The sequence below is a fragment of the Aulonocara sp. 'chitande type north' Nkhata Bay genome, linkage group LG23 (assembly GCF_057382095.1).
Source record: "Aulonocara sp. 'chitande type north' Nkhata Bay isolate Kocher_YH1m ecotype deep benthic linkage group LG23, A_spYH_male_GT1.1, whole genome shotgun sequence".
NCBI classification, from domain to species: Eukaryota; Metazoa; Chordata; class Actinopteri; order Cichliformes; family Cichlidae; genus Aulonocara; species Aulonocara sp. 'chitande type north' Nkhata Bay.
This window is the reverse complement of record NC_141365.1, coordinates 40039625-40064756: the sequence shown is the minus strand read 5'-3', so window position 1 is coordinate 40064756 and position 25132 is coordinate 40039625. Positions and strand designations below refer to the sequence as shown.

The 25132-nt window shown below is 41.2% G+C and overlaps 1 protein-coding gene across 13 annotated transcripts in view; it reads left to right on the top strand.

The window, feature by feature from the left end:
• LOC147302401 (peripheral plasma membrane protein CASK-like) overlaps nucleotides 1–19454 on the top strand; it is a 50757-nt gene extending 31303 nt beyond the window's left edge. Inside the window, exons 8-29 of one of the 13 annotated variants that reach the window (XM_086283988.1) lie at nucleotides 367–489; nucleotides 861–944; nucleotides 1168–1267; nucleotides 2177–2194; nucleotides 5036–5157; nucleotides 5866–5943; nucleotides 6045–6125; nucleotides 8582–8770; nucleotides 9224–9302; nucleotides 9558–9643; nucleotides 9941–10009; nucleotides 10091–10159; nucleotides 10282–10317; nucleotides 10681–10719; nucleotides 11123–11319; nucleotides 12539–12654; nucleotides 14131–14211; nucleotides 15687–15767; nucleotides 15936–16138; nucleotides 16365–16448; nucleotides 16816–16842; nucleotides 17592–19454. In XM_086283988.1, the coding sequence (XP_086140114.1) occupies nucleotides 367–489; nucleotides 861–944; nucleotides 1168–1267; nucleotides 2177–2194; nucleotides 5036–5157; nucleotides 5866–5943; nucleotides 6045–6125; nucleotides 8582–8770; nucleotides 9224–9302; nucleotides 9558–9643; nucleotides 9941–10009; nucleotides 10091–10159; nucleotides 10282–10317; nucleotides 10681–10719; nucleotides 11123–11319; nucleotides 12539–12654; nucleotides 14131–14211; nucleotides 15687–15767; nucleotides 15936–16138; nucleotides 16365–16448; nucleotides 16816–16842; nucleotides 17592–17768 (2139 nt within the window). In that variant the 3' untranslated portion in view covers nucleotides 17769–19454. Of the gene's footprint in view, nucleotides 1–366; nucleotides 490–860; nucleotides 945–1167; nucleotides 1268–2176; nucleotides 2195–5032; nucleotides 5158–5865; nucleotides 5944–6044; nucleotides 6126–8581; nucleotides 8771–9223; nucleotides 9303–9557; nucleotides 9644–9940; nucleotides 10010–10090; nucleotides 10160–10281; nucleotides 10318–10680; nucleotides 10720–11122; nucleotides 11320–12538; nucleotides 12655–14130; nucleotides 14212–15686; nucleotides 15768–15935; nucleotides 16139–16364; nucleotides 16449–16815; nucleotides 16843–17591 lie in introns of all 13 variants that reach the window. The other 12 variants (XM_086283989.1, XM_086283987.1, XM_086283992.1 and 9 more) reach the window with 12 other exon arrangements.
• The last annotated feature ends 5678 nt before the right edge of the window (nucleotides 19455–25132 follow it).

Here is a 25132-nt window from a genome sequence, read left to right as displayed (position 1 = left end):
GTGTCTTCAGCTTTTCCTCTCACACAACAAGAATGTGAGAGGTGATGAATAAAGTGACTGTATCAGCAGAAAAAAACTAAGATAAAGGTCTGATGAATTATCTGCTTTCAGCACAGTATGAGTTTCCTGTTTGGTGCACTAATCTGTAGCAGATGCAGTCGCAGTGTGCAGAGTGATGGACAACACCGTTGCTATCTTCCATCAAGCTGCTGAAACATTTTGCACAACAGTGGGGAGAAAAATGATGTGGGTTTATTTATGAAGCATTAAATGGTGTGTAATTTGTCCTTGGATCTTTAATTACTGCCAGATTCGGCTGCCATCCTGGCTACTTCACGCGTTTCTGAATATTTCTCTGGGTTTCAGATGAACCCCCGCCAGTGGGCTCACATCTCTGAGAGCGCCAAGGACCTGGTGAGGCGCATGCTGATGCTTGACCCTGCTGAGAGAATCACTGTCTATGAGGCTCTCAACCACCCCTGGCTGAAGGCAAGATCACAAGACACACACTCACACACACATGCACATACTGCTAGCATTCAAATTAACTGAATGCAAATAAAAATACTCTCACTTCACATCTCTGCAGCTGTAGGAGGTTATTGTTGTTTGATTTCCTCTTTTTTTTTCATAATCGTCTTTACTATTTTAAAAACCCAGAAACGGGCGTGAATATTTGTTGCCTGCTGTAAATGTTTTCGCAAGCTCAAATTCACCTTTACACCACTGGCCTGACTGATGTTAACTCAAGCACACTTCCTTTTGCTCAGAACCACAGCTCTGCTTTCACATCCGTTCACTGTCTCTGTGCGAGCGCTAATGTCCTTCATCTTTATGTCTGTGATTCCCAATAAATGCAGGAGAGGGACAGGTATGCCTACAAGATCCACCTGCCCGAAACAGTTGAGCAGCTGAGAAAGTTCAACGCCAGGAGGAAGCTGAAGGTTAGCGCAGTGTTATTAGACTCCAAGAGGAAAGGTTTCGGTGTGAGAGGAAGTCTCTCCACATCCCCTCTGTGCAGATGTTTCTAATGACCCAGATTAAGCTGCTGGCAGAATTTTTACTCTCATCTCAACCTTTTAAACACTTTAAACTCTTATATATAACATCTATTTATATACGTATATTTCACTTAATATCCATGTTACCCCCTACTCTCTGTCCCAGGGTGCAGTGCTGGCTGCTGTTTCCAGCCACAAGTTTAATTCCTACTATGGTGACCCCCCTGAGGAGCTCCATGATTTCTCAGACGATCCCACCTCCTCAGGTAACTGTCAGGCAGACTTTTTCCTCTAAATGTGTTTGCAACAGGGAGACGCAGGTATTAGATTGTTTGTGTGCATGACAAAGAGCCTAAAAGAAGTGAAAAGCATGCTGCATTAATTCAAATATAACCTGAAGGACAGCGAAATGGTGTTGATTACAGTAAGGTTATTTTAATGGATGGATTAAATTATTGAAACCCTCTTTAAAAGTGTTCAGTGTGTGCATGTTGCGCAACAGAAGATGATCACAATTGCTTTCTAGCTCTGTTTGTGCTCACGTGGTTTCTATTCTGGTGTCTTTGTGAAAAGCAGCTGTCGGTGCACAGCTTCCCTGTTTAATGAACACATTTCCCAACAGCAGCCTCACTTCCCTGTCTCAGCGTTACACTTTCACTTCTGCTGTTGAGAAGACTGCAGGCCGTGCCGGCCAGAGCTGAGCAACACAACGAAACCCGACCCAGTTCTAAACGATAGAAACAGAGTGCGTTTCAGTGTCAGCTAATCAGCGGGATCAGCCTAATTAACCTGTTTTGTTTATTTATTCATTTATTTAATTATTTATTTTTCCCCCGAATTTGTGCTGTAAAAGCAGCTGCTGCAGCCGCGTGGACTCGTATGTCCGTTGTGCTGAGGCTGGCAGTCTGCTGCAGTCATGCTTCCTGGTGACTGTTTTATTTTTGCAGCTGTGTTGCTTCAGACATGTTGCTCGACTAGACGTGTTGCGTTGTAGATCCCTGCAGCAGCTCGGCAGACTTTGTCCAGATTTAGCTGCTTTTGCTGATTCTCTCTGTCTGCCGTAGCTGCGTTTTGTTTTTAGTTCTTCTCTGCAGCCGTAGTTGCTTTTAAACCTCCTCTAATCTCAGCTTCTCTTTCTTTGGTGTTGTTTTCTCCTTCTGCTGTGCTGTCTCTAGGACTGCTAGCTGCTGAAAGTACGTATACCCCCTCCTCTTACCCCCTCCACACTCATAGATTGTGGATGTGATATCACCATGACATCACTAGTTGCATTTCTCCCATGTGTTGAATGATGTGGGTATTAACCCTCCATGCCTCTGCCCCCTCTGTCTCCTCTGCTGTCCCCTCTTTAAAGAACTTATTTTGCTCTGGTGTGTGTTTATTCTGACTGCTTCCTTTTGACTTGTGAAGATGAAACACATGCATCTCCATTATTGTGGCAACGTGAAGCTTTGACAACCAGATTAAGACGTGCTGATGAGTACAGTGAGCAAAAACAAAAGTAAAGACGATAAGATGCTTGCATCCTCAGTGTCCTGACTAACAATAAGATCTTTTATCTCCACTTTTCAGAGCGAGCTGCTTTTTACTGGTGCTCACAGCTTCCTGTAAACCAATTTGTCTCCCAAATTTATGCTGGTAACTAAAGGGCACTTATTGTGCTCTAGATAGACAGATTTATTTATCTTTTTTTACACAAAGGTCATTCTTGAACTTAGATGCTGCTCTGATAGAGGTCAAGAATAAAAATATGAAATGAATAAACTAGTTCCCATTTAAATGATTACTCATTACACTATCATAGCATTTTTGACTACTTCTAGCTGCATTTGTAAACTAAACATCATTGTCTTCATGCACTAATAAATCAGCCTTTAATTGCTGTGTACAGGCCTTTACGCACCGAGCGTGTTTCGATAAAAACAACATGAAATTCAGAATTCTTTTGCATGCGTGAGCTTGTGGAAAAAAAAAAAAAGAAAAGAAATCCACATCAAGCAGTGATGAGCTTGTATGGATGTTTCTAAACAAGGAAAGGAAGTAGTGGTGTGCGATACTGAATATTTTGGTATCGATCCGACAACAAGTAAATACGGGCCAGTGTCGCCTATAGCGATACTTTTCGATAAATAAGGTGGATGCGTCATTGAATCGCTAAATTTCAATTAATTTTCATGACCTTAAGTGTTTTTGTGATGTTTCCTTTTTTATTATTAAATAGTTTAAACCCAGGACATAATTAGGACATAGTTTATAATTAAATAGAAAATGAATATTATCAATTTTTTATTTATTTATTTATTTTTTGAAAAATCTTAAATAAAAAGTGCTCGCAAACCAGTAAACCAATTAAAACAAGTGCTGTTGAGAAACTATAATACAAAAATGACAAAATTCTCAACAACAAAAACAACAACTGGTGAAAATATAAATAATATGTAAACAACTTAACAAGCGTCTAAGTCAGCAACAGGTGCCTGCTCTGCGCTCACACAGGAGCGGCGAATCTGGCGACCTGGCTGTTTCGTCTTTGCCAAAACCACAGCACTGCAAACAAGAGCGGAACTTAAAGTAAAGAATCGATCTCACCCGGTTGGTATCAATCCGATACCGACTTGGTATCGAAACAATCGATATTTGAGTTCGAATCAAAGTTCAAATTCGAAGTTCTGCTTGGTCAGATCGGTCTGTTCACATTTGAAAAACCAGGAAAAAAAAGAACTCGATCTGCAGATTGTTGAGCATAATTGTGCGATTAGTGTGAACAGCTGCAACGAGAACATACGAGTCCAAAAAAAACTTTTTAAAACACATGCGATATTCATACCAGTCCACCACGTCCGGTGTGTAAAGGCCTCACGTTTTGAAGTGTTGTATTCTCTTCTTTAAATCTTTAGCCTTTTATAACATTATGACTCACCGGTTATTTTTATATAATATAGTGAGAGCTCTTTCAAGTTGAAGAAAGAGCTCTCACTAAAATGTGCTAAAAAAGAGGAAGTTTTTAACAGCTTAAACTCTCCTCTGCTGGATCTTTCATACATCACAGAACTCCCGATCAGCCCTCTGTTCCTCAGTTATTGCACATATTTAGAACAAAGTCTTTCGCGTATTTTCTTCAGCTCAGCTTTAGTTTTTTAGGCTTATTTTTGTAGGTTTCCTTCATAACTGAGCAAAACAGGCTCAAGCTCCTCTAAAACAAAGCTTCACTTATAGTAAACCGCCTCAAGTCTGCAAGTCTGAATAATTAACTGTTTATTAAATTAAGATGTAATTTTAATCTTTATGTAATCTTTATCTTTATAAAGGACAGAAGTCGTGTCTTAGCCTCGCAGGCTTTGTCAAACTGTGAGCTGAAGTGTTACTGAGTTAAATTGGTGACACTTTTGTGGTTTCACTTAAGGCGTGATCTTTCTGAGCCTTTTTAAACTTTGTTTCTCTCTCTCTCACACACACACACACACACACACACACACACACACACAGTTCATGTTTACACGGCCTGAGAAGAATTTTAATAACGTTGTGTGTCAGATTGTAATTCTCTCCCTGCTGCGTTTTTGTTTTTTTTGTTTTCCTTGGGAGTGCTGCTCCTCGTCATCCACACTGTAACTTTTTGAACTGACTTTCTTCTGATGTATTGATGCCATGTACCGCTGTTTCTCTGGTTTTGCTGCATGTGTGGGCGATGCAGCAGGTACTTGGGGTTCAATAGTTCTGAGTGTTTGTGTGTATGTGTGTGTGTGTGTGTGTGTGTGTGTGTGTGTATTCCAGTGTTTTCACTTGTACTGTTTGTGATTTTCTTTTTTCTTTCTTTCTTTTTTTTTTTTTTTGGGTTATTTGTGGAATTTGTTGTTTTTATTTTGTTTGTGTTTTTGCCTGTTTCTGGTAGTGTGTCATGTTCAGTGTTTGCATTTTGTGTAGTGTTGAAGAGACTGCTTTGTGTACTTGTGAATGTTTGTGTAATTATGAGTGAGTGTATATTTGGAGTGTGTAACGTAAGTGTGTGTGTGTGTGTGTGTGTGTGTGTACAGGGGCAGTATCACAGGTTTTGGACAGTCTAGAGGAGATCCATGCATTGACAGACTGCAGTGAGAAAGATATGGACTTCCTGCACAGTGTCTTCCAGGACCAGCACCTCCACACTCTGTTAGATGTGAGTAAACGCTTCGTCTGCAGTATCTAAAGTATCCAGTAGGTGCCATGACAAATCAACAATACATTGTTCCCTCGTTTATCGCAGAAATTACGTTCTAAAAATAACCCGCGATAGGTGAAATCTGCGAAGTAGCCAGCTTTATTTTTTTCCAACTATTATAGATGTTTTAAGGCTGTAAAACCCCTCACTACACACTTTATACACTTTTCTCAGAAAGGCATGAGCATTTTGACACTTTTCTCTCTTGTTTAAACACTCTCAAAGTTCAAACCTTCGTAGAAGAATAAGTCCAGCGATTGCTTTTGATGCTGCAAAACGTTTCATTGACATTGTTGTGTTTGTTGGGGAAAACTTACAAACATACAGTACAGCATTTCAGAGTCACGCTGCTAGCGATCGAAGATTTATGTAAATTTGACAAGCTGAACGCATTCTGTACTGTACGGGAGACACAGCACGGAGGAGATTGATTGACAATGGCCTACAGCCAATCAGGATGCTGAACACAATGCGCTGTAATAAAAAAAAAAAAAAAAAAAGCACAAAAAAAATCCATGAAATAGCGAGGCTGTGAAATGTGAACCGCGTTATAGCGAGGGACCACTGTAAACCACATGTATGCTCCACACGGCTCCTTGGGCTTTCCATCTTTGCTTGCATTATCTCCTGAATGTCATGAGCTGTTTGCTGTTGCTGTTATTTCAGCTTTATGACAAAATCAACACCAGGTCGTCCCCTCAGATCAGAAATCCTCCAAGTGACGGAGTGCAGAGAGCCAAAGAGGTGAGGAAATCTAAAAATAAAAATGTCTTCTAAATTCTCTGAAGTGTAGCTTATAGATCGTCTTCACGAGCTCGCCTCTAAAAGTTTATTTTCCTCTGCAGGTACTGGAAACCATCTCCTGTTACCCAGAGAATATGGAGGCCAAGGAGCTCAGGAGGATCCTCACACAGCCACACTTCATGGTGGGATATACGGCAGCACACACATTCTTAATCTAGGAATTGGGATTACAGCCTTCTGTGTCAGAAGTTGGGTCCTTTTGTCAGCCCACATAACTCCCTGGACTACAAATCTGCTTAGCACCTGAGCTTTTGGTGAGCGCTCGCACAGGAAAGGCACAGACAGCAGAGCTGAAGAGAGCATGTACTAAAGGGCTTCCACCTGCAAGCAGTGCCGATACTTTGGCTTTGCATCAGCTAGACTATCGTCAGATGATTCTAGTGGCCAGTACAAACCAGAGATGAAGGGATGCCGAGGATACCGATGAAAGACCTGGAAGATAGAAACTGAGCTAGAAGAAGTTAGTGGTGGCGTTCATGTAAAGGTACTGAGGTTCTAGTCGAGAGTAGCTTTGTATTAAACAAAGTATTTAAGTCAGAATAGGGTTATTTTTACTGTGTGTGTGTGTGTGTGTGCGTGTGTGTGTATTGCTATCCACAGCAGCTAGCTGTAGGATGGTACTGCTGTTCTGTATCTGGGTTAGAAACATAAGAAGCCGAGCTGTTTGTGTGTCTCTCTGCTGAATCGGTATGTGACACTTAACTGCAGCTGTCATGCTTTAAGTTTGGTTCAATCCAATTAGCCTGTCCTGCACCCTGACCTGACTGCCTGGTTAATCCTGCCACAGACATTTAACTGTGCTGCTAGCAGAAATGGTGTGAAGGGGCTTAGTGTGGCAGCACATGGGGCAGAAAACGCCTTTTGAGTTTTTTCCTCTGAGCTGTATGATTTTAGTAATCACTTCAGTTATGAAGTAGTGATGGAAGGACATGTTTTGTTCCCTTTAATTATGGACTTAAGCGGTGAGGATTCAGGGGGATTCGGCATCAAACATTTAGTCCATTGTTGACGTGTCCTGTAAATGCGCACTAACGTCTTTGTTATTAGTTGTTCTTTTCAGCTGCTCTCTTTGCTGCAAGTCAAAAGCCTTTAGTGCCAGCTGTTCCAAAGCTCCCTGACTGTCATGCATCATCAGTGTACATGCTGTCGCTCTGATGAGCAGCTGTGATCATTTGGCAAGCTGGGCTGGTGGATGTTTTAAAAAAAAAAAAAACCCAAAAAACCCCCTGTGTGTCAGTGACATGATTAGTGCCCAAAGAGGATTAGTGTAAGCCACACTCTCTTCACACTCGTACAAAAACACTGTGCGTGCTCACACGTACCTTCTCTTGACAGGGATTTGCAGCATGTTTTGTTGGCCAGCTTGAACCAATATTTTCTGCCTCAGCACTGACACAAAAACTGCACCCAGAAAGAATAACCCTAAAACAGCATGGCATTATTAGCCACGTATCTATAGGGCCCACACACACCTTTAAAGAAAAAGGAGAATTGCTGTCTTGTTGTTGTGCTTCTGCACATCAGTCTCAGTTTGTCTGTCTAGATCAGGGACATCAAACTCATTTTATATCGTGGGCCAGATGCCTAAGTGGGCAGACCAGTGAAACCCCTGTCAGTGTAAGGAACTTTAATTACACATTTAATCCCAGAGATGTCTTAATATGAGAAAAAGAAGTGCGATTTTTATCTCAGATTTTCAACATGGTAAAGAAATGCTGTAGTTAATGGAAGAAATCTGTCAGCATGAATCTTAAATGGAAACAAACGTGTTTAAAAACAGGAACTTTTACATCATTTCATTTGAATTTTCATTGGCCCTTTACTCTGGTGTAGCATTAATGGCTTTATCTTTATGAGTGAAGGTAAAGCTGTTAAAAGTCCAAAATGTACGACTTCCTTCACTTTTTCCATTGCTGTCCAGCATTAGAGTCTCTGCTGGGCCAATTCTGGCTACTGGGCCTCATGTTTGACACCTGTGGTCTTGATGAATCTAATATATGAAAGATTTGTGAAGTAATTTAATAGGTGGATACCAGAGAGTCAGCTTCTCCACCTCTTAGTTAAGGTGATGTTTTTAAAGGGCACGCTGATGCAGTGAAGTTAATCTTTGACCTATGAGACAGATTTGTAAAATGTCATGATTTGCAAATGTTATATTTTTAGGTTAGCTTTTTGTTGAGGCCACAATGACCTTTTTTTTTTTTTAACCACCTTACTGTAATTAGTTCATCCTTGAGTTCAGTATTTGTCACATGTAGAAATTCCCTTAAAGGTTTTGATGTCATAAAGAACACAAATGAGCAACATGTATTTATAAAGTGCCCGTCGCAGACAGGAGTACCAAAGTGTTTCACAGAAAATACCTGAAAATGAAACTTTCACAGAGCGAGGCGAGCAGACAGCTCAAAAACATGCTGCTGAAAATAAAGCTTCTCTTTATTTTCACTCTCGGTTAACCCCCTTGCAGGGTGAAAGAGAAAATATACAAATAAACAAGGCAGACCAATACACACCACCATCCAAAACAGGGAAGAGCTGTCATCGTCTGCAAGTCTTAACACTGAGTGTTTGTGTCCAGGCTCTGCTGCAGACCCACGATGTGGTGGCACACGAGGTGTACAGCGACGAGGCGTTGAGGGTGACTCCCCCGCCTACTTCACCGTACCTGAACGGAGACTCCCCAGACAGCACCAACGGAGACATGGACTTGGAAAATGTCACCAGGGTTCGGCTGGTTCAGTTTCAGAAGAACACAGATGAGCCCATGGTGTGTGCAGGAAGCTCACATTTCAGAAACCTACAGTTAAAACCTTTTTTATGTCAACAACAGTGGAACTAAATTAGCTACAGCTACTGTGATTATGTGGTTCAGCATTATTTCTAATAGAAGAGTATAATGGTGGGTGTGGCACAGAGGCTAATGAAAACGCTGTCATCTGGACATTAGCAGCGTCTTTGTCCTGTCTTCTTCCCCTCACCCCCAACTGGCCGCGGCAGATAGCCGCCCTGGAGGTTCCTTGCTGTTAAAAGGGAGTTTTTCCTTTCCACTGTCGTCAAAGCACTTCCTCCTATAATTGTTGGTTTTCTTTGTAGTATCGTAAGGTCTTTACCTTACAATATAAAGTGCTTTGAGTCAGCTGTTCTTGCGATTTGGTGCTATGTAAATAAACTTGAATTGAAAAAACTGAATAGTTATGCGCTGACCCTGTGTCTGTTCCAGGGCATTACTCTGAAAATGAACGACCTCAACCACTGCATTGTGGCCCGCATCATGCATGGTGGGATGATCCATCGACAAGGTAAATCATGTCATATGTGATGACATTTAAAATGTTCTCATTCATCTAGTAAGGGTTGTGAGTAACAAAGTGTGATAGTTCTTATGTTGTACTCTCACATTGGAGTGACTTCTGGTAATGTGACACGACACAACGCGACTCTACGTTGGCTGGGCTCTCGGGGTGTTCCTAGTCTCTGCTTTGTGAAATACTGATGTCTCAACACCCACGAGCCTCGTTTGTAACCTTTATTAATTCATTCTTTCTGTACTTCAGGGACTCTGCATGTAGGAGATGAGATCCGGGAGATTAATGGCATCAGCGTTGCTAATCAGACGGTAGAACAGCTCCAGAAGATGCTGGTAGGTCACACCAGCTCTGAGCAGGCAGTTTTTCAGCTGATATCACTGCATTTGTTTGAATTTATTCAGCACGTTAAAGATGTAATGTTAGTGATGTATTGTACCAAAAGATGGCATCAAGTAGCATCATTATTAGTGCCTGAATATTAATAACATTTAAAACTGTTTACTTCTAATGTCCAAAAAACTACTAGGGGACACTAGAAATAGGGGGTGAATAAAAGCAACAGTGGTCCCTCTGTGATTGAACTATTGTAATGGTTCAAGATTTTTAAAAAATGCTCTTCGTCTCCACAGAGAGAGATGAGGGGAAGCATCACCTTCAAGATTGTGCCCAGTTACCGATCCCAGTCAATGTCTTGTGAGGTACAAAACTATCAGTGCACACATTTTGTTTCACGTGCATTGTGGGGAATTAAATCCTTAGGTTTCTATATCCCGTTGCAGAAAGAGTCTCCGGATTTATCTCGACAGTCACCTGCAAATGGTCATGCTAGTGTGACCAGCTCCATCCTGGTACGTTCAGCGTAACGGTGACCAAAAGTGAAAGCTCATAGCAACAAATCGTCTTGATAATGGATCTGGATTAAGATCGTTCTCTTAAAATACTAAAAGTCTCTTTGTGTGTTGCCAAATAGGACCTGCCATCGACTATTCAGCCTAAAGGCCGTCAGGTAAGATTTCCTAACTGTTTACACCACACGTGCACTCCCCCGATGCAACGGTGTGCTTACACAGCATGTATGTACCTACATCACTCGTGTTTCCCCCCTTCGCATTCCACCTGTTCTGATTACAGTCTTGGTCTTCACTGTAGGGCCTCCATCCGAGAGAGAGAGCACATACTATAGAACAAAAGTTGTCATTTATATCCTCTGCATGATAAAGTCCATCATCACACACACACATGTATATAAAATGCAGCACAAACTTTGTATTTTTGTATGGGTTCCTCATAACCTTTTTCTTGACTCCCCCCGACATTTTCTACTGCATGATATACTGTATGTGTGTGTGTGATGCTCTCAACCCCATAGATCTGCAGACCTGCTATCAAGGACAAATTGTCCATCAAGGTAAGATGGAGCTTGGTGGACCCTCCGTAGAAGTAGACTCCTCTCAGCCCTCCCCTCCCTGCCCCGCAAAGTTTGGTTCCTCATCGTAATGGTGCTTAGATCCCATGTTTGCTGTCAAAGCTTAGGCTTCATAATAGTTCATCAGTAGAGAGAATATGGATGTATGTGCACAAGCCAACGAATCCAGCCGCAGGCAGAGACGCAGCAAAGCTCTTTGTTCGATCACGTTAGTCCCGCTGTTCATCAGTCTGAGTGTTTGTGCTTTTTCCTGCTCTGGCTTTTGTACTGCTGTCTTATTTCTGACTACTTGCCAGTGTAGCAGCCGGTCTCTTCATAAGGGCAGCTTGCCTTGTCGTCCTCTCCTCACCTAATGTAGGCTTTTCTCACTGTTCTGCACCTACAGATTTATGTACGCGCTCAATTTGAGTACGACCCGGCAAAAGACGACCTCATCCCATGCAAGGAAGCCGGCATCCGCTTCCGCGTAGGTGACATCATTCAGATCATCTCCAAGGATGACCACAACTGGTGGCAAGGAAAGCTGGAGAACACCAAGAATGGCACAGCCGGACTCATCCCCTCACCTGAACTGCAGGAATGGTGAGTGCAGCAAACATTCAACGCCAGTTTGAAGCTAAAACTGTAGCAAGTCTTAGCTGTTATGGAGTTTTCTGATGAAGTTAGTGGAGGGCTGCTAAATAGTAAAAATATCCAGACTATCCTGAGTGATTACAGATGCACCTCTAATAACATGACAGCTGGTGATTGTGTAGAAGAAACATGGTTCTGAAGGATGACCTCACAGATGCGCTTACAGTACAAATGTACTTAGACTACTGTTCTTGCTGTACTCATGCTGTGTAGTACAACTATGGAAAACTAGGCACTCTATCTTTGTAATGTTCTTGTTATTTAAAGACAAACTCGGGAACAGAAATCCTGTTATCTGGGGACAGAGAGCTTAGTTAACTACTCCCCTGCAGCAGCACATGAGCCAGTTCTGCACCTGCTGGATTCAGCCTGGCCTCTGCGCTCCTGTGTGGATGCAGAATGCCACAGTGAGCTGGCCACACAGAAGGAAAACAGGCAGGAAGAGACGGGCTGGCCGGTTAGCAGCGATTAGCCTTTGAAAATAAGGAGTGTGTTTGTGTGAATCCCAGACTGCATTGACGAGAACATTAAAATGTAAATCTGACAGCCTTTATATGTTAAATGTGCGCTGTGAGTGGTATTAACATTGTACTAACAATAAGAATGATTGGTCCTTCTTCCACTGACCTACATTTTACAACCTGGGCCTGAGTAAATTTCAGTGTCTTGCTTCCTGTTGTGTTTGCTGTGGTTAGTGATGGCATTACATGCCCGAGTTCATCTGAACCACACTTGTCAAGTAGCCAGGGCACGGTAGGCAGTCACCACACAAGTTCACAAATATGCACGCTGTCGATCACAAAGCTCAAAATACAAGTTTGTAGTTTAAAATAAAAATGCATATCAGTGACTGAAGCTTTTTATTTTAAAACACACCTTATTATGTTGGCCATGAAGTCTTTGTGAAGCCAGGCACCCCTGCCAGGATTCAAGCCTGGAACTAACCAGTATCCTAGAGGGGGATGGAGGTAGCTTCACAACATTAGTCCCTCCACCATAATGCTGGTGCTTGTGTCAGTGTGCATAAATAAATGTAAAGCAGGGTAAAAGTTATTTTGAATGATTCCCCTCTGCATTATTGTAAAATGCTAAATTCCTTCTACACTCACATACTGACATTTACCTTTGGTCACATGTGGCCATTCAACAGTGCATGTGTTGCTTTCAGGCGTGTGGCATGTATAGCAATGGAGAAGACCAAACAGGAACAGCAGGCCAGCTGTACCTGGTTTGGCAAGAAGAAGAAACAGTACAAAGACAAATACCTGGCCAAGCACAACGCAGGTAAGCCAACAAGTCACACTAACACTCACTCACTGTAAGCAGGTAACTTGACCGCTCACTAATGCAGAACTGTAATATGACCCTAAGTAGGGGTTGCAGTGGTGATGGTGACAGGAACTAGTCCCAGATATTGTCAAGTCCTGTCAGGCAGCCTGGCAGTGAAGCCTTTTCACTAAAACAAGAATATTTTTTGAGATCTTTGATTCATAAGCAAAGGTTTAATAGCTATCAAGTATTGCTGTACTCATGTACCTGTTCTTATTCATTCATTTATATAACTAAGCTACATTGTCTGAACTGTTTTCCTATATCTCCTTGATAATGTGCAGTAGATGAATAAATGTGCAGTCACAATCTTAATATCTTGTTTGGGCAATAAAAAGGAAGGGCTGTGACACATGTCCTTTCAACTGAAGTGATGAAGACTATTGCTAACCTTGTAACGGCACTGTTGCCCCTGTTGTAGTGACTGTAGATGATCCTGTATGTGTAACTGTTGCATGTCTGTTGCCTTTTCCCTCTGACAGACCTCTTCTGCTGCCGTCTCAATTTGACCTCATTTTCAGTGACTAACAGCTCTGTTAACAAGTTTTGTTATGGTGGTTTTTGTTTGATTTGTCTTCTTTTATGGTGTCTTTTTATTAACCCTTCCGCTCCCACCCTTTGTCCATATTTCATGCTGTCTCTTACCCAATGACATGGCTGCATGTAAGTAACTCCAGAGAGCTGGCATCCAGCTTCTACGTATTTCTTCCTTCTCTCTGCTTTCATGCCTCGTCCTCTTCCTTTTGAATGACAGCGGCTTTGTCAGACTTGTTATGAGCTGCTCTGGTTTGTAATTCAGATTAAAGAGATGTTAGTCAGCTTGATTCAGTTTTTCTGTTTTACCAAGGTTAGTGCAAATAAGTAGGTTTTAATGCTTTCTCGAGGCATTCGACCTTCATCGGGTGTGCCTGTTTGAATGAGCAGTTGGTGTACATTATGGCGGCATTTGAATAATTCAAACCCGCCTGACTGAGAATCCCAGGTTTGATTTATGCCACAGGGACAAAACATTGGAATGAATGTTAATCTCATTAGCATCAGCATTGCATGTGTTCCCTTAGACACCTTATTAGGCACACCCATCTGACAGCACAGTGATCTGAAAAGAGCCCTGTGATACATTCTGCTTCATGAAGGCTGGAGTTTTACAAAAGGTGTTGCTTCATATAAAGTTAGGAGCAACAACATACCCTTGTACAGTGGCAACATGAGGTTTGATGAAGCAGGATTTATTGGAGGGCTGCTGTGTTTTGTCATGCCTACCAGAGAGAACAAGGCATTCATTTGTTAAGCACACACTTCAAAATTCATCTATGGAGTTCATTTTATACGCTAAAACATGTTTAAGTAGTTCATACTGTCCATTATAATTAGCATGTAACGCATGCCCTCTTCATACTTATAGCTAATCCTGTTTATTCTCTGATGCAGTGTTTGATCAACTAGATCTGGTGACATATGAGGAGGTGGTTAAACTGCCGTCATTTAAGAGAAAAACGCTGGTTTTACTTGGTAAGTAAACACAGAAAAGCAAATGACTACAACTACAAACCGTGCAGCCTGCACGACTGGCCCGTTCAGTAGCTCTTCTGCTTTTCAAGATAGTTGCACATCAGGTTGTGCCGTAAGGCTTTCCGAGGGGTTTGTGGTTACAGCGTGCCTACGGTGTAGATTTAACAGAGTATAAATCCACTGTAAGTTGGTGTCCCAGGTGGAGGAGTTTAAGTATAGCTAACTTGTTCACAAGTGAGGCAAGAAAGGGGCTAGAGGCTGACGGTGGGATTAGTGCAGTGTCTGCAGTTATGCAGATGCTGCACTGGTCTGTTGCGGTGAAGAGAGCTCAAATTACAGCTACATCTCCATCCTAACCTTTGACCAAAGGCTGCAGGTTAGGTCATTTTGGAGGGACTAAGAGTAGAACTACTGCTGCTGCCTGAGAGGAGCCAGTTAGGTGTTTGGGTTTCTGATTGGGAGTAGAGGCGCTGCCCTCAAAACCAGATAAATGGCAGAAGATCGTGTTTTTGGGCACTGAAGCACATCCATCTTTCACTTGGGGACTGAACATCAAACCATCTAATGATTAGAAAACCTGCAGTGCCTTCCTTACACTTTCCTGAAGTCTGCACGTGTACTTGAATATCATTCGGGTGTGACAAAAAAATGTACTTTTGTTGCTCTGATTTATGTTTTCAACTTGTGTGTGTGCTTAGTTAACCATCATAGTTAAAAAGGCAAAGCTAATGCTTGAATATCAAAAAGGATCATCTAAGTAACATCTCCAGTGCATTTAAAACAGGAAACAAATACACATTTATATTCTTTAAATGTTAACTAGAGACAAACTCGGAGCAGAGACGTCATTTATCAGCAAGTGTTATATTTGTGGGCAGGTGAGATGCTGCCACCTTAGTGTAATAACTCTACACTGCAAAGTAAGCCTGTCGGTCTGGCTTGTTTATTTCCATTCCAAACAACCAAAATTAGCCTTTCTTGTTTTGTACTTAAGATGTACCAAAAACTATTCAGAAAAAAGCCCAGTGATTCAGACAGCCTGTGAAGAGCACATACAGAAAGTATTATTCTGAATCAGCCATTACCAGCTGCAATTACAGGATCTTGTAATTATTAGAAAACTCTCATAATTACAAGAGAGTAATGGAGTGGGAACACTGATGATGCTCATTGATCACATTAAACCAGGTGCTACTGTGTTGGGCTGCATGATTAATAATCAGTTTTGATTTTCTAAAATTACAAGGGAGTGCAAATGGAAGCACCAGCTATAAAGATCAATTCGGAAACATATACATTAGTTTTTTTCTGCTGTGGAGGACGTGAGAATAAACGCTTCATCACAGCGTAGACTGGCAAGGAGGACTCCTGTCAGCACGCTGCAACTTACTAAACGTAGACTTAAAGCTAACTGATTGATCTGTGTGGAGTTACTGCACTAATGCGTTTAATTTCTTCTTTCTACTTTGATTCAGGTGCACACGGAGTCGGTCGGAGGCACATCAAGAACACGCTGATCACCAAACATCCCGACCGCTTTGCCTACCCTATTCCTCGTAAGAGCAAGATCTAAATACTTCCACAACAAGCTCTTGTTACGATTGGACAGCAAACGAATGACTCAAACATTTAAATTTCAAAGTGGATTCTCCTGTTTGACCCGTTGCAACACCACAATGTCATCATCGGGAGTGTAACTTCTATATTCATCTCTTCTGTCTCAGACACAACTCGGCCTCCCAAGAAAGACGAGGAGAACGGAAAGAACTACTACTTTGTTTCTCACGAGCAGATGATGCAGGACATCAGCAACAACGACTACCTGGAGTATGGCAGCCACGAGGATGCCATGTATGGAACCAGGCTGGAGACTATCAGGCAGATCCATGCCCAGGGCATGATCTCCATCCTAGACGTCGAGCCACAGGCGAGTCATCTCGGCTCGGACATTTTCTTGCTACAACCAGAAGCCCCCCAAAATTAGCCATCTCCTCTAGAAGCCAAGTATAAGTTCAAGTGAAAGTACCCTTATGTTGGAACTTGCAGTAATTCACATAGGAGGTCTGGGCAGTATAAAAAACCTCTCCACTGATAGAACAGTCTCATGTGCCACTTTGTGAACTACACAGTTTAAGATTTTCTTTCCTCATCAGGCGCTAAAGATCCTCAGGACAGCTGAGTTTGCTCCATACGTCGTCTTCATCGCGGCTCCCACCATCACCCCCGGCATGACTGAGGTACGGTCTTCTCTGTTATACTTGCTCTTCCCGTCTTGAGCAGTTATGTTTCGCTGCACGCACTAACCGAGTTCATACTAATGGCACAGTTACGCTGGCTTTCTAGTCTGAATTACGATGGTGTGTTGTTGAAGGAAAACAGATGAGAGCATCATTACATATGTAAATCAAGAGGGTGCTGCTTTAGCGTAATTGCTGTTAGGGGTCAAAGGACCACACACTGAATTCAAACTGGACAGCCCAGCCTAAAAGAGCATCCTAATTTCCATTTCTGTCGTCCTGTGCGTTCCTCTCACTGCACGTGCTCAGTTTGCTTTTAAGCATGTTTGTGTTTCCTTTGGCATGCCTATTTTCACGTGCACTCAAGGTCCCAAAGTGGTGCAGGAAACTGCCAGTAAGTACAAATTAAATGGTGCGAGTTCACTTGTTGTTTGGAGACTGTAGAAAAGCATCTGTGCCCCTCTGTGTTTGTTTAAATAGCAGCAGTCTAGCTTCGTTCACTACTCTACCTTTTGATTCCTTCTAATTCCTCTAATCCCTCCAATAATCCCTTTGTTTGGGTGCCTTTTCATTTGTGATGCAACTTCACGCCTTGTTATTTCATCAGGCTTCCACCTCTCTCTTCCATTTTCCCTTCCTCATATTCAGAACTGTTACTGGGGTAAATAGTTATATAGTTATAGTGAACAGGGCAAGGGCCTGAGCCCTAACACTGAGCTGAGCTCCATTACAAATGAGGCTACATCTTTATTCTTATAGATATTAACTCCATCATTTCCTAATATATAAGACTTATTTAAAAGACAACTAATTAGTTCAATTTAACTCCTAGAAATACTGCAGTTATTTAAGAGCCATCTTTTAATTAGATGATTGGGTCATATATTCAGACTCAGTTCTTCCTTTTTCCAGTTCAAACTATTACAAAAGCCACATCCTGGGACTCTTATCTTACCTGCTTTGTGTAATATTAACACATCATTAAATAATTGAAGCAGAAAATGTGGGTGCAACATTATCTAAAACCTTGACGGTCAGTTTAAGAACACGTGCAGAGTTCAGCGTTTTCGAAGCACATCACCTCTGTACTTCAGCCAAAGCCGGGCACTGATGTCACTCTCTCTCCCCCCCTCACTCCACCAGGACGAATCTCTTCAGCGGCTACAGAAGGAGTCTGAGATGCTGCAGCAAACCTACGCTCACTACTTTGACCAGACCATCATCAACAACGAGATCGACGACACCATCCGCCTACTGGAGGAGGCCGTGGACCTGGTGTCCACCACTCCTCAGTGGGTTCCCGTCTCCTGGGTCTACTGACATACACTCAACGGCAACTCGCTCATTGCCCTCGACGATCCATCTCCGATTCAACGTGGAATCTAAACTCTGAATCACATCTCTCATCAGAATCGCATTTCTGTAGATAAACTGTTATTGAAGAAGAGAGAAACGAAGAAACTAATGACTGATGTCTCATTACCGAGACTTCTTCATCCTCCTCCTCGCCCCTTTTCTCAACAGCCTGAAAGGCATATTGTTGTGTAAATATATACATATATATATAAATGACTAAAAAACTAAGTGAATATGGTTCTGTCCTAATATAGTTGAATGGTGGGGAGTGGTGGGGCAGTGTAGTAGATATTTTGTACTTTTTCTTTTGTAATTGATGATGGATGGTAATATTGGAAAGACAATAGCAAGCATGACCATAAAGCAGTCTTATGGGGTTGCCTGTGTGCGTGTTGACCTTTTAATGCACTCCTTGTGGTACTCCGTTCTCCCCTCTAATCTCCTCGGCTCCTGTGACAAGCAGGCCGAACTCTGAAGCACATTAGAAGCTGCTATAGTGGCGACAACCGACTCCCTCAGCTCCACGTCCAAGTTAGAGTGACACGAAAAGCACGGGAAACTTGGCATTTTCTTTCTCCCTCAGCTCTTATTTATTTCACCGGCCCTCTGTGCCTTTCAGTTTGTTGAACGAGCACACTTGCACCCCTCTATGTCGTCTCTCCCCGTGTTGCTGTAGCCTGACGTCCTATGCTTCCTTCCCCAGCCTTCGATGGTCTTTGTTTACATCTCAGTTTGCACAAAATGGACAATGAAGAAAACGCGTGCTGCATTCTCTCATCTCGGTTTTCACGACGTCTCGCCTACTCTTCTCTGGCTGTCTTTACTCTGCTCCCTTGTACACAAAATGCGAATCGGTGGACCTGGAAGTTCGTTTTTGAGACATTACCAGCTATGAAAAAAAATAAAGAAATAAAAGCACTGACATTCACCACTAAACACGGCTCCTGAAGTGGAAGCAAAAACAACAACGGTAAAAAAAAATAAAAGGAAAAACTGCCTTATCAGAGCCTTGGGGAAGAAGTGGCTAACACCTATGCACACCCCTGCTTTCTGCCAGGCAGACCGGCGCCACGACAACCATTTCTTCTCTCCTAACACTCAGTGAGCCATGCTTGTTGAAATGTTTGTGTGGAAGGACAGGGCTTCACGTAGGTGGGATCGGTCCAATCGTAGAGCCACCATTTTTGGAACTGTTAACTGTTGTCTTCAAAAATATTTAAAAAAATAAAGGAGAATTCTTGTTTTTCTGGGGGAAGAGAAGATTAAAATTTTGTGTGTAAATGTTTCAATGGTGCGTACGTCATGAGTGAATTACCAAGAGCCAGTGTATATTAACCCTTAAAAGAAGCTCAGTATGTGACATAACCTCATGCTTTACCACAAGTGGCACAACACACACATGTATGGCACATCAGTTGAAGGCTCGAGGAGTGGAAAACAATAATAATATAATAGTAATAATAAAAAAAGTCAATATTTCAAGCTGTGGTTTGGCTGCCGTTGTGCCACTTTGAGTAAAGTGTCTTCATTTCAAGTCCTGTGTAAATTACCTCTGCAAATGAGAAAAGCAGCTCTTCTGTATGAAATGTTGTTCTTTTTTGTTATTTCATTTTTAAAAAAATATATTTCCTTTTACGTGTTTAAAGTAAACCGCAGCGTCTTGCGTCTTATTTCGGATGTGAAAGTGAGCGTGGGTGCAGGTTGCTGTGTGGGTGTACTTAGATTTTGTTTTTTTAATCAAAATTTTTAACTTAACTTTTTTTAAAGGAGAGCAAAACAAATAATTAGAGGATAAATATATAATAGACCAAAGTGCTTTTAAAAAATTACTCAAATTAATATCCAATAAAAAAATATTCAAAATAAAATGTAGGCTCAAATTTGCTTTTTCTGTATTTACATTTGTTGTACAATATAAATAACTATTAATATGCTTTCTTCTTACATTTTATTATTTTCAAGTCATATTTTATATATTCTTTATCTCATCAATTTTTTAAACATTTATTCACTACTTCTTTATGCAAATGAGTGGGTTTGCATTTGAAGTGCCATAAAATAAAGTTTGTTAATAAGCTTTCAGATTGGAAGTGTTAGACTGAAATTCATGAGCAACAAAATTCAACAATTCCGAGCTGTAAACGTGAAATTATCAAATGTATGAAAATCCAAAAGAAATCAAATCTAACTTACACTAATCCTGCTCACACATATGAAATAGTAAATCATTAAATATAATTTACAGCTCGACTGAGGCTGAGATGAGCCGACGCTCTGTTACATTTCTTCGGTTGGGTGACATTCAAGGGACAAAAATAAATACGGTGAAAGGGAAAGAAAAAAAAATTAACTTAAAAATAATAAATCAATATGACATAACTTACAGAATTCATGTGAGATATTCACATGTTGACAGTTATTTACGGTTACAGCAGCAGCATAAAGACTCAAAGTGAAAATAGCATCATTACACTTAAAAGAACCACACTCCCACACTGAAGGCCGTAAAACAAAGTAGTGCAAAATTTTTAATTAAATAAAAAATTAAGTTAGTAAAAAATAAAACTAAAAATTCTAGTGAACTGTAGTGAAAATGGGATCAATAAATAACATGCACACTAAATCTAAGAAATGCAGCAAGTTACATTGTAATTTTTTATGCATTCAGTGACATATTAATATATTCAGGCTTTAAAAGACACAAATCTACACTTTATAATATTTTCCTTGTGGGCATAACATTAACCAAAGAGTTATTAAAAATGAATCTTTCCACGTCTGTATTGATTAACAGCTCAGTTTTCAAGGGGAGAAAAACACCTGGTCAATAACAGCAGACCGCACGGCCTCAGAGGTGACAGATGTAACAGATACTGAACATGCGAGGTCATTAAAACCTCATTTCATCCGATTCAGCTGCTTCAGCAGATCAGATAAAAATGTTCTCTGCTCTAGTTTCAAATCATGTCTGATCTAGAAATGTCATGTTGTGGTTAGCTTAAGCATATTGCGGCTTACAGTGTTACCATTGTGTTTGTTATATGAACAAATGACATGTTCTAATCTATCAGTGCTACTGAGAAACAACCTCTCAAAGTACTGTGCGCTCAACTTCTTTGAACAGCTGCTCCATCAGAATATTTCAGTTTCACACACACACGCAGCGATTAAAAAAAAAAATTCCTGAGTTCACATCGAGTTCAGGATAATGAATATCAAAGCAGCGACGGAGCTTTGGTCATGAAGGACATGCTGAGTGTCTACCTGCAGGCTACAGCCTCAATCCACCGCGAGATGGAAGATTGTGCATAAATATGAACTGTGCAGCAAGGGAGGCTTCAACAGTGTGGTTAAAACAGGACAGGAAGCAAAAGCTCATGTCAAAGCACTGCAACGCCACAAGCTGCAGAAAAATAAACCAATCATAGCCTCAGTTCGCCCCAAAATTGCAAGTAAACACTAAAGAAATTGCAGCTCCATCTTTGTCCAACTTTGAACCACAGAAATAGTCTTTCTCTAAGCCTTAGGTTTATCCAGCCAGTTTAAAAAGAAGTTAAAATACTGACCATTTCTTTGCAGATTTCTGAAAAGCCCAAAGTTACAAGTCAAAGAGCGACAAGAGTGACACTGTGCCTGTCTGTCTGCCTTCAGTCTAAGGCTGACCTTTATCAGTACTGTGAGACACTGAGCTGATGATGAATTTCTCCCCCCCTAAGTCACAGACACACAGATGGAAGAACTTGTGCTAAATGGACTGGGGGAATTTGCCTCCTCTGCTCTTTCTCCTCCACAGAGAACGTTTACTGCAATGGCATTTTTTGCTTGCTTACGAAATAGCTGATTTGAGCCGACAACGCAGGAAATCCTGTGCTATGATGAGGTTAGCAGCTGCCACCTGGCACTAGTTTAGATTTAAGATATTTTCAGGCACCTTTACAAAGCAGAAGCAGGTATCACATTTCTCGGCACGACGTAGACGAGCTGCAGATAAAACCCATCAAATCATTTTCATTTTGCTCAAAAACATGTTTTTTGGTTTTTTTGCTGTTGTTGCCATTATTATTACTACAGTTACTAACATTATTATGAATATCAGGGTGCTCCAACTGCTCTAATAAATCAAGTATTTCAAATTCTTATAATTAGAGGAAATCAAAAGACTTTTCAAAATGTCTAATTTTTTAAATCACCTTGTACGGTTTCTCGGCTGATAGCATCAGAGCAACACAATGCAATGATTTGCTTCTGAATAAAAGAAACGCCACAGCGTCTGTTTACAGCACCTCGAATTCTGGCTGGTAACACAATAACTGAACAGACCGACCAGTTCTGGTGTTTCACAAAGAGGCGCAGCATTAATGTTGCAGGGGGTCTTCTCACACGAAGACAAAAGTGAAACAAAGGGAGAACTGCGTGCTCTCTGACTCAAGGCTTGTCGACATTGGAACTTGTTAAAGTGCGATGCTGAAAAGTTGTGTAAGGCCCTGATGATGAATGAAATTCTTCACAAACAACCCTGAGAAACAGAAAAAGGATCATTAGAAACAAGTTTGATGAAAGGCGTCAGCGACCTTCAGAATTCTGCATAATATTCATCCCACTTAACATCCCTCAATGACCTTTGTATAATCAACACTGTGTTCTTGGTTTGAATTCAGACGTATGTTTGCTGCTACACTTTGTTACTATAGAAACAGATTCTCGCACAAGGAGAAATGTCTGGCCTTGTCAGGTAATTACACACTGAGGGCAGCTTTCCTTTTATGCCTCCATCAGCCTGCTGCTTCAAACCCTCACAGCTGAGGAAATGGAATCAAACTCTAATGGCTGCACGCCTCCGCCCAAAAACACCTGATCAGATTAGACTCAGCTTCGGAAAACGGCAGCATCCTTCACGCAGTGATGGACAGACAATTTAGCCGCACGACTTCCATCAAAACAAACTCCAAAAACATCATATTTATTCTGTTTTGGCTTAAGTTGAGTACAGAATTTCTTTTATTACCTGCAGGGCTGCAGACTGTCAGACTCAAAGAACTAGCTGTTTGGCTTTATGCGTTTCAGTCTTGCTATGAATAAAACTTCACGCGTCCTTCAAGAAGCAAACCAGGCAACCTGACAGCTACTGTGAGAGGCCTCAGGACACTTACTCTAAGCCTTTTCTGCATTAATTCTCTAATAATATAAAAACTGCATGTACAGAATCGCCGGCTCATCTCATAAAAACTTCTTGAAAGGTTTGCAGATTTTTCTTCAAAGTAAAAGCAAAAAATAAAACAACTTAAAAAAAAAAAAAAAAGTTTAAGTAAACAGCCTTCACTTATGCCGTGTCCGTCACTTCCGTGTCTGCTCCGCAGATTGTAAACAAGCTGAATTAAGCCAGCCAGCACTCTGTCACCTTCTGCGGTGAAAACTTTCCCGAACATTCCACCACAAAGTCCTAAATGTCAGGACCTTTCAAGCGAGAGATCATCACTGATTTTAGAGCTCAAGTCAAACTGAAAGACAAACACAAAGAGCCTGACGCAGATTCTGACTCATTTCAGTCAGTCACTTGCTCAGATGTGCCAAATTCCCTGTCTTTATCAGAAGTGTGTAGTATTTCTGAATTTGTAGCAAGATCTTACAGCTAACCACAAAGCAGACCCGGCGCAGACATCGAGTACACCCTGTGGTACGAGGTGGTTATTTACATGTTTTGGTTTTGCTGTATTCTGTCCTCTAAGGCCATCTGCAGGTCTTTGCATAGACAAACGGAGCTTAATATGCAGCATGGTACACTCATTCAAAAACAAATTAAGCCTCAGAGAGTGAGCAGGATACGTTAACCTTAAAACACTGAATGCACAACACACAGCGTCGTGTTTGGACCGTTACAAATAAGCACATGTGAGCTTCAGATCAATTGCTGCCAGAGGCCCCTGCTTAGTGTTTTATGCGAACCCATTTCACTCCTACAAATGGGCTTCAACTCAGTCTTCCATCAAGCCAGCTACATGCAGCCACAGTGAGGCTGAAACTTGGACTTGCTTTCAAAATAAAAGCTTCATTTTTCTGCTTTCCTAATACTAAAATTATAAAAATGGCACGTGAGTGTCCAAGTTTACCAAGTTGCTTTATTATATTTGTTGAACATTTTAAAAGTTGCATGCATCTTCTACACGCAGCAAAAAGGAAAACTGCAGTTAGTTTTAACTCGTGTTTTCAAAGTCCGTTCTCGTGTCAGTGACAGTAAAAGTGTAGAAGTGATGTCGTCTTTCGTGTTTTCACTGACAGACGATGCTTTTTGTACCTGAGCCTTTTTTTCTGGGGAGGCCTGCTGTTTGTCAAAGCAATGTTTTTCTTCAGTCTGATTTCATGACAAATCATATTTACACATATTTATCCTGCAGTGACCACACAACAACAATGTACAGTGCATGATAGAACAAACCATCCATACCATAAAACAGTCACTAACCACTTGTCTCCTTTCTAATTTTCCTCCTCCAAGGGTCGACTGTCACCTTCACACCATGTTTATCTGTACATACTCTTTTCCCCAGGGTCCAGGGTTTAACCTAAACCTCAGATAAATAGACTCTGCTTGTATTAAATAAACTCCACTGCATATCAGTGCCATTTATGACATGTGGAAATGACACATCTTCACAGTCAGACTAAACTGAATGTGGTGATTTACACAAAACTATTCTAACCCCTGTTACAGCATAAAACTATTGAACTGAGTCTATTTTGATTAACACTAATAGAAAATTGTGCTCAATTATCTTATTTAGTGTTCATACGTGTGAATCATTTCACATTATTATGAAAACCTCAGCTGTCACTTGGAAACTCAGCTAAAGCATCCAAGAAAATGCTGCAAAGTAAAACTTAATGTATTTTATCCCTGATTTCTTTATGAATAAACCATCTTTCTGCATCGTGTCTTTATTCCCTCCAAGATCTGAGAACGTTTTTGAATTGGTTAGAGCCCAAACAACATTAGCCATTTGCTGATACACTTGTTGATATGCTGATGAATGAAAACTTAAAGCAGTGACTGGAGAAACACTCTTCAACCATATCATGAGTGTTTTACATCATTTTACCACCAGAGGGCACTGTGCAACATCTCTGTAGGCAACAGGTCTTTGCTCCAATCAGCTGGCTGTTGTTTCCAGCATCAGGAAGATTATAAACCACTTGGCCTGACAATAGAACATCATCATTTTTAAATTGCACTCATTATTTTAGCAATGACTCATAAATGATGCCTGAAAAACCCCACCATTCTGTCCAATTTATTAGCAGATTATAATGTGCAGATTATTACAGACTCGGGA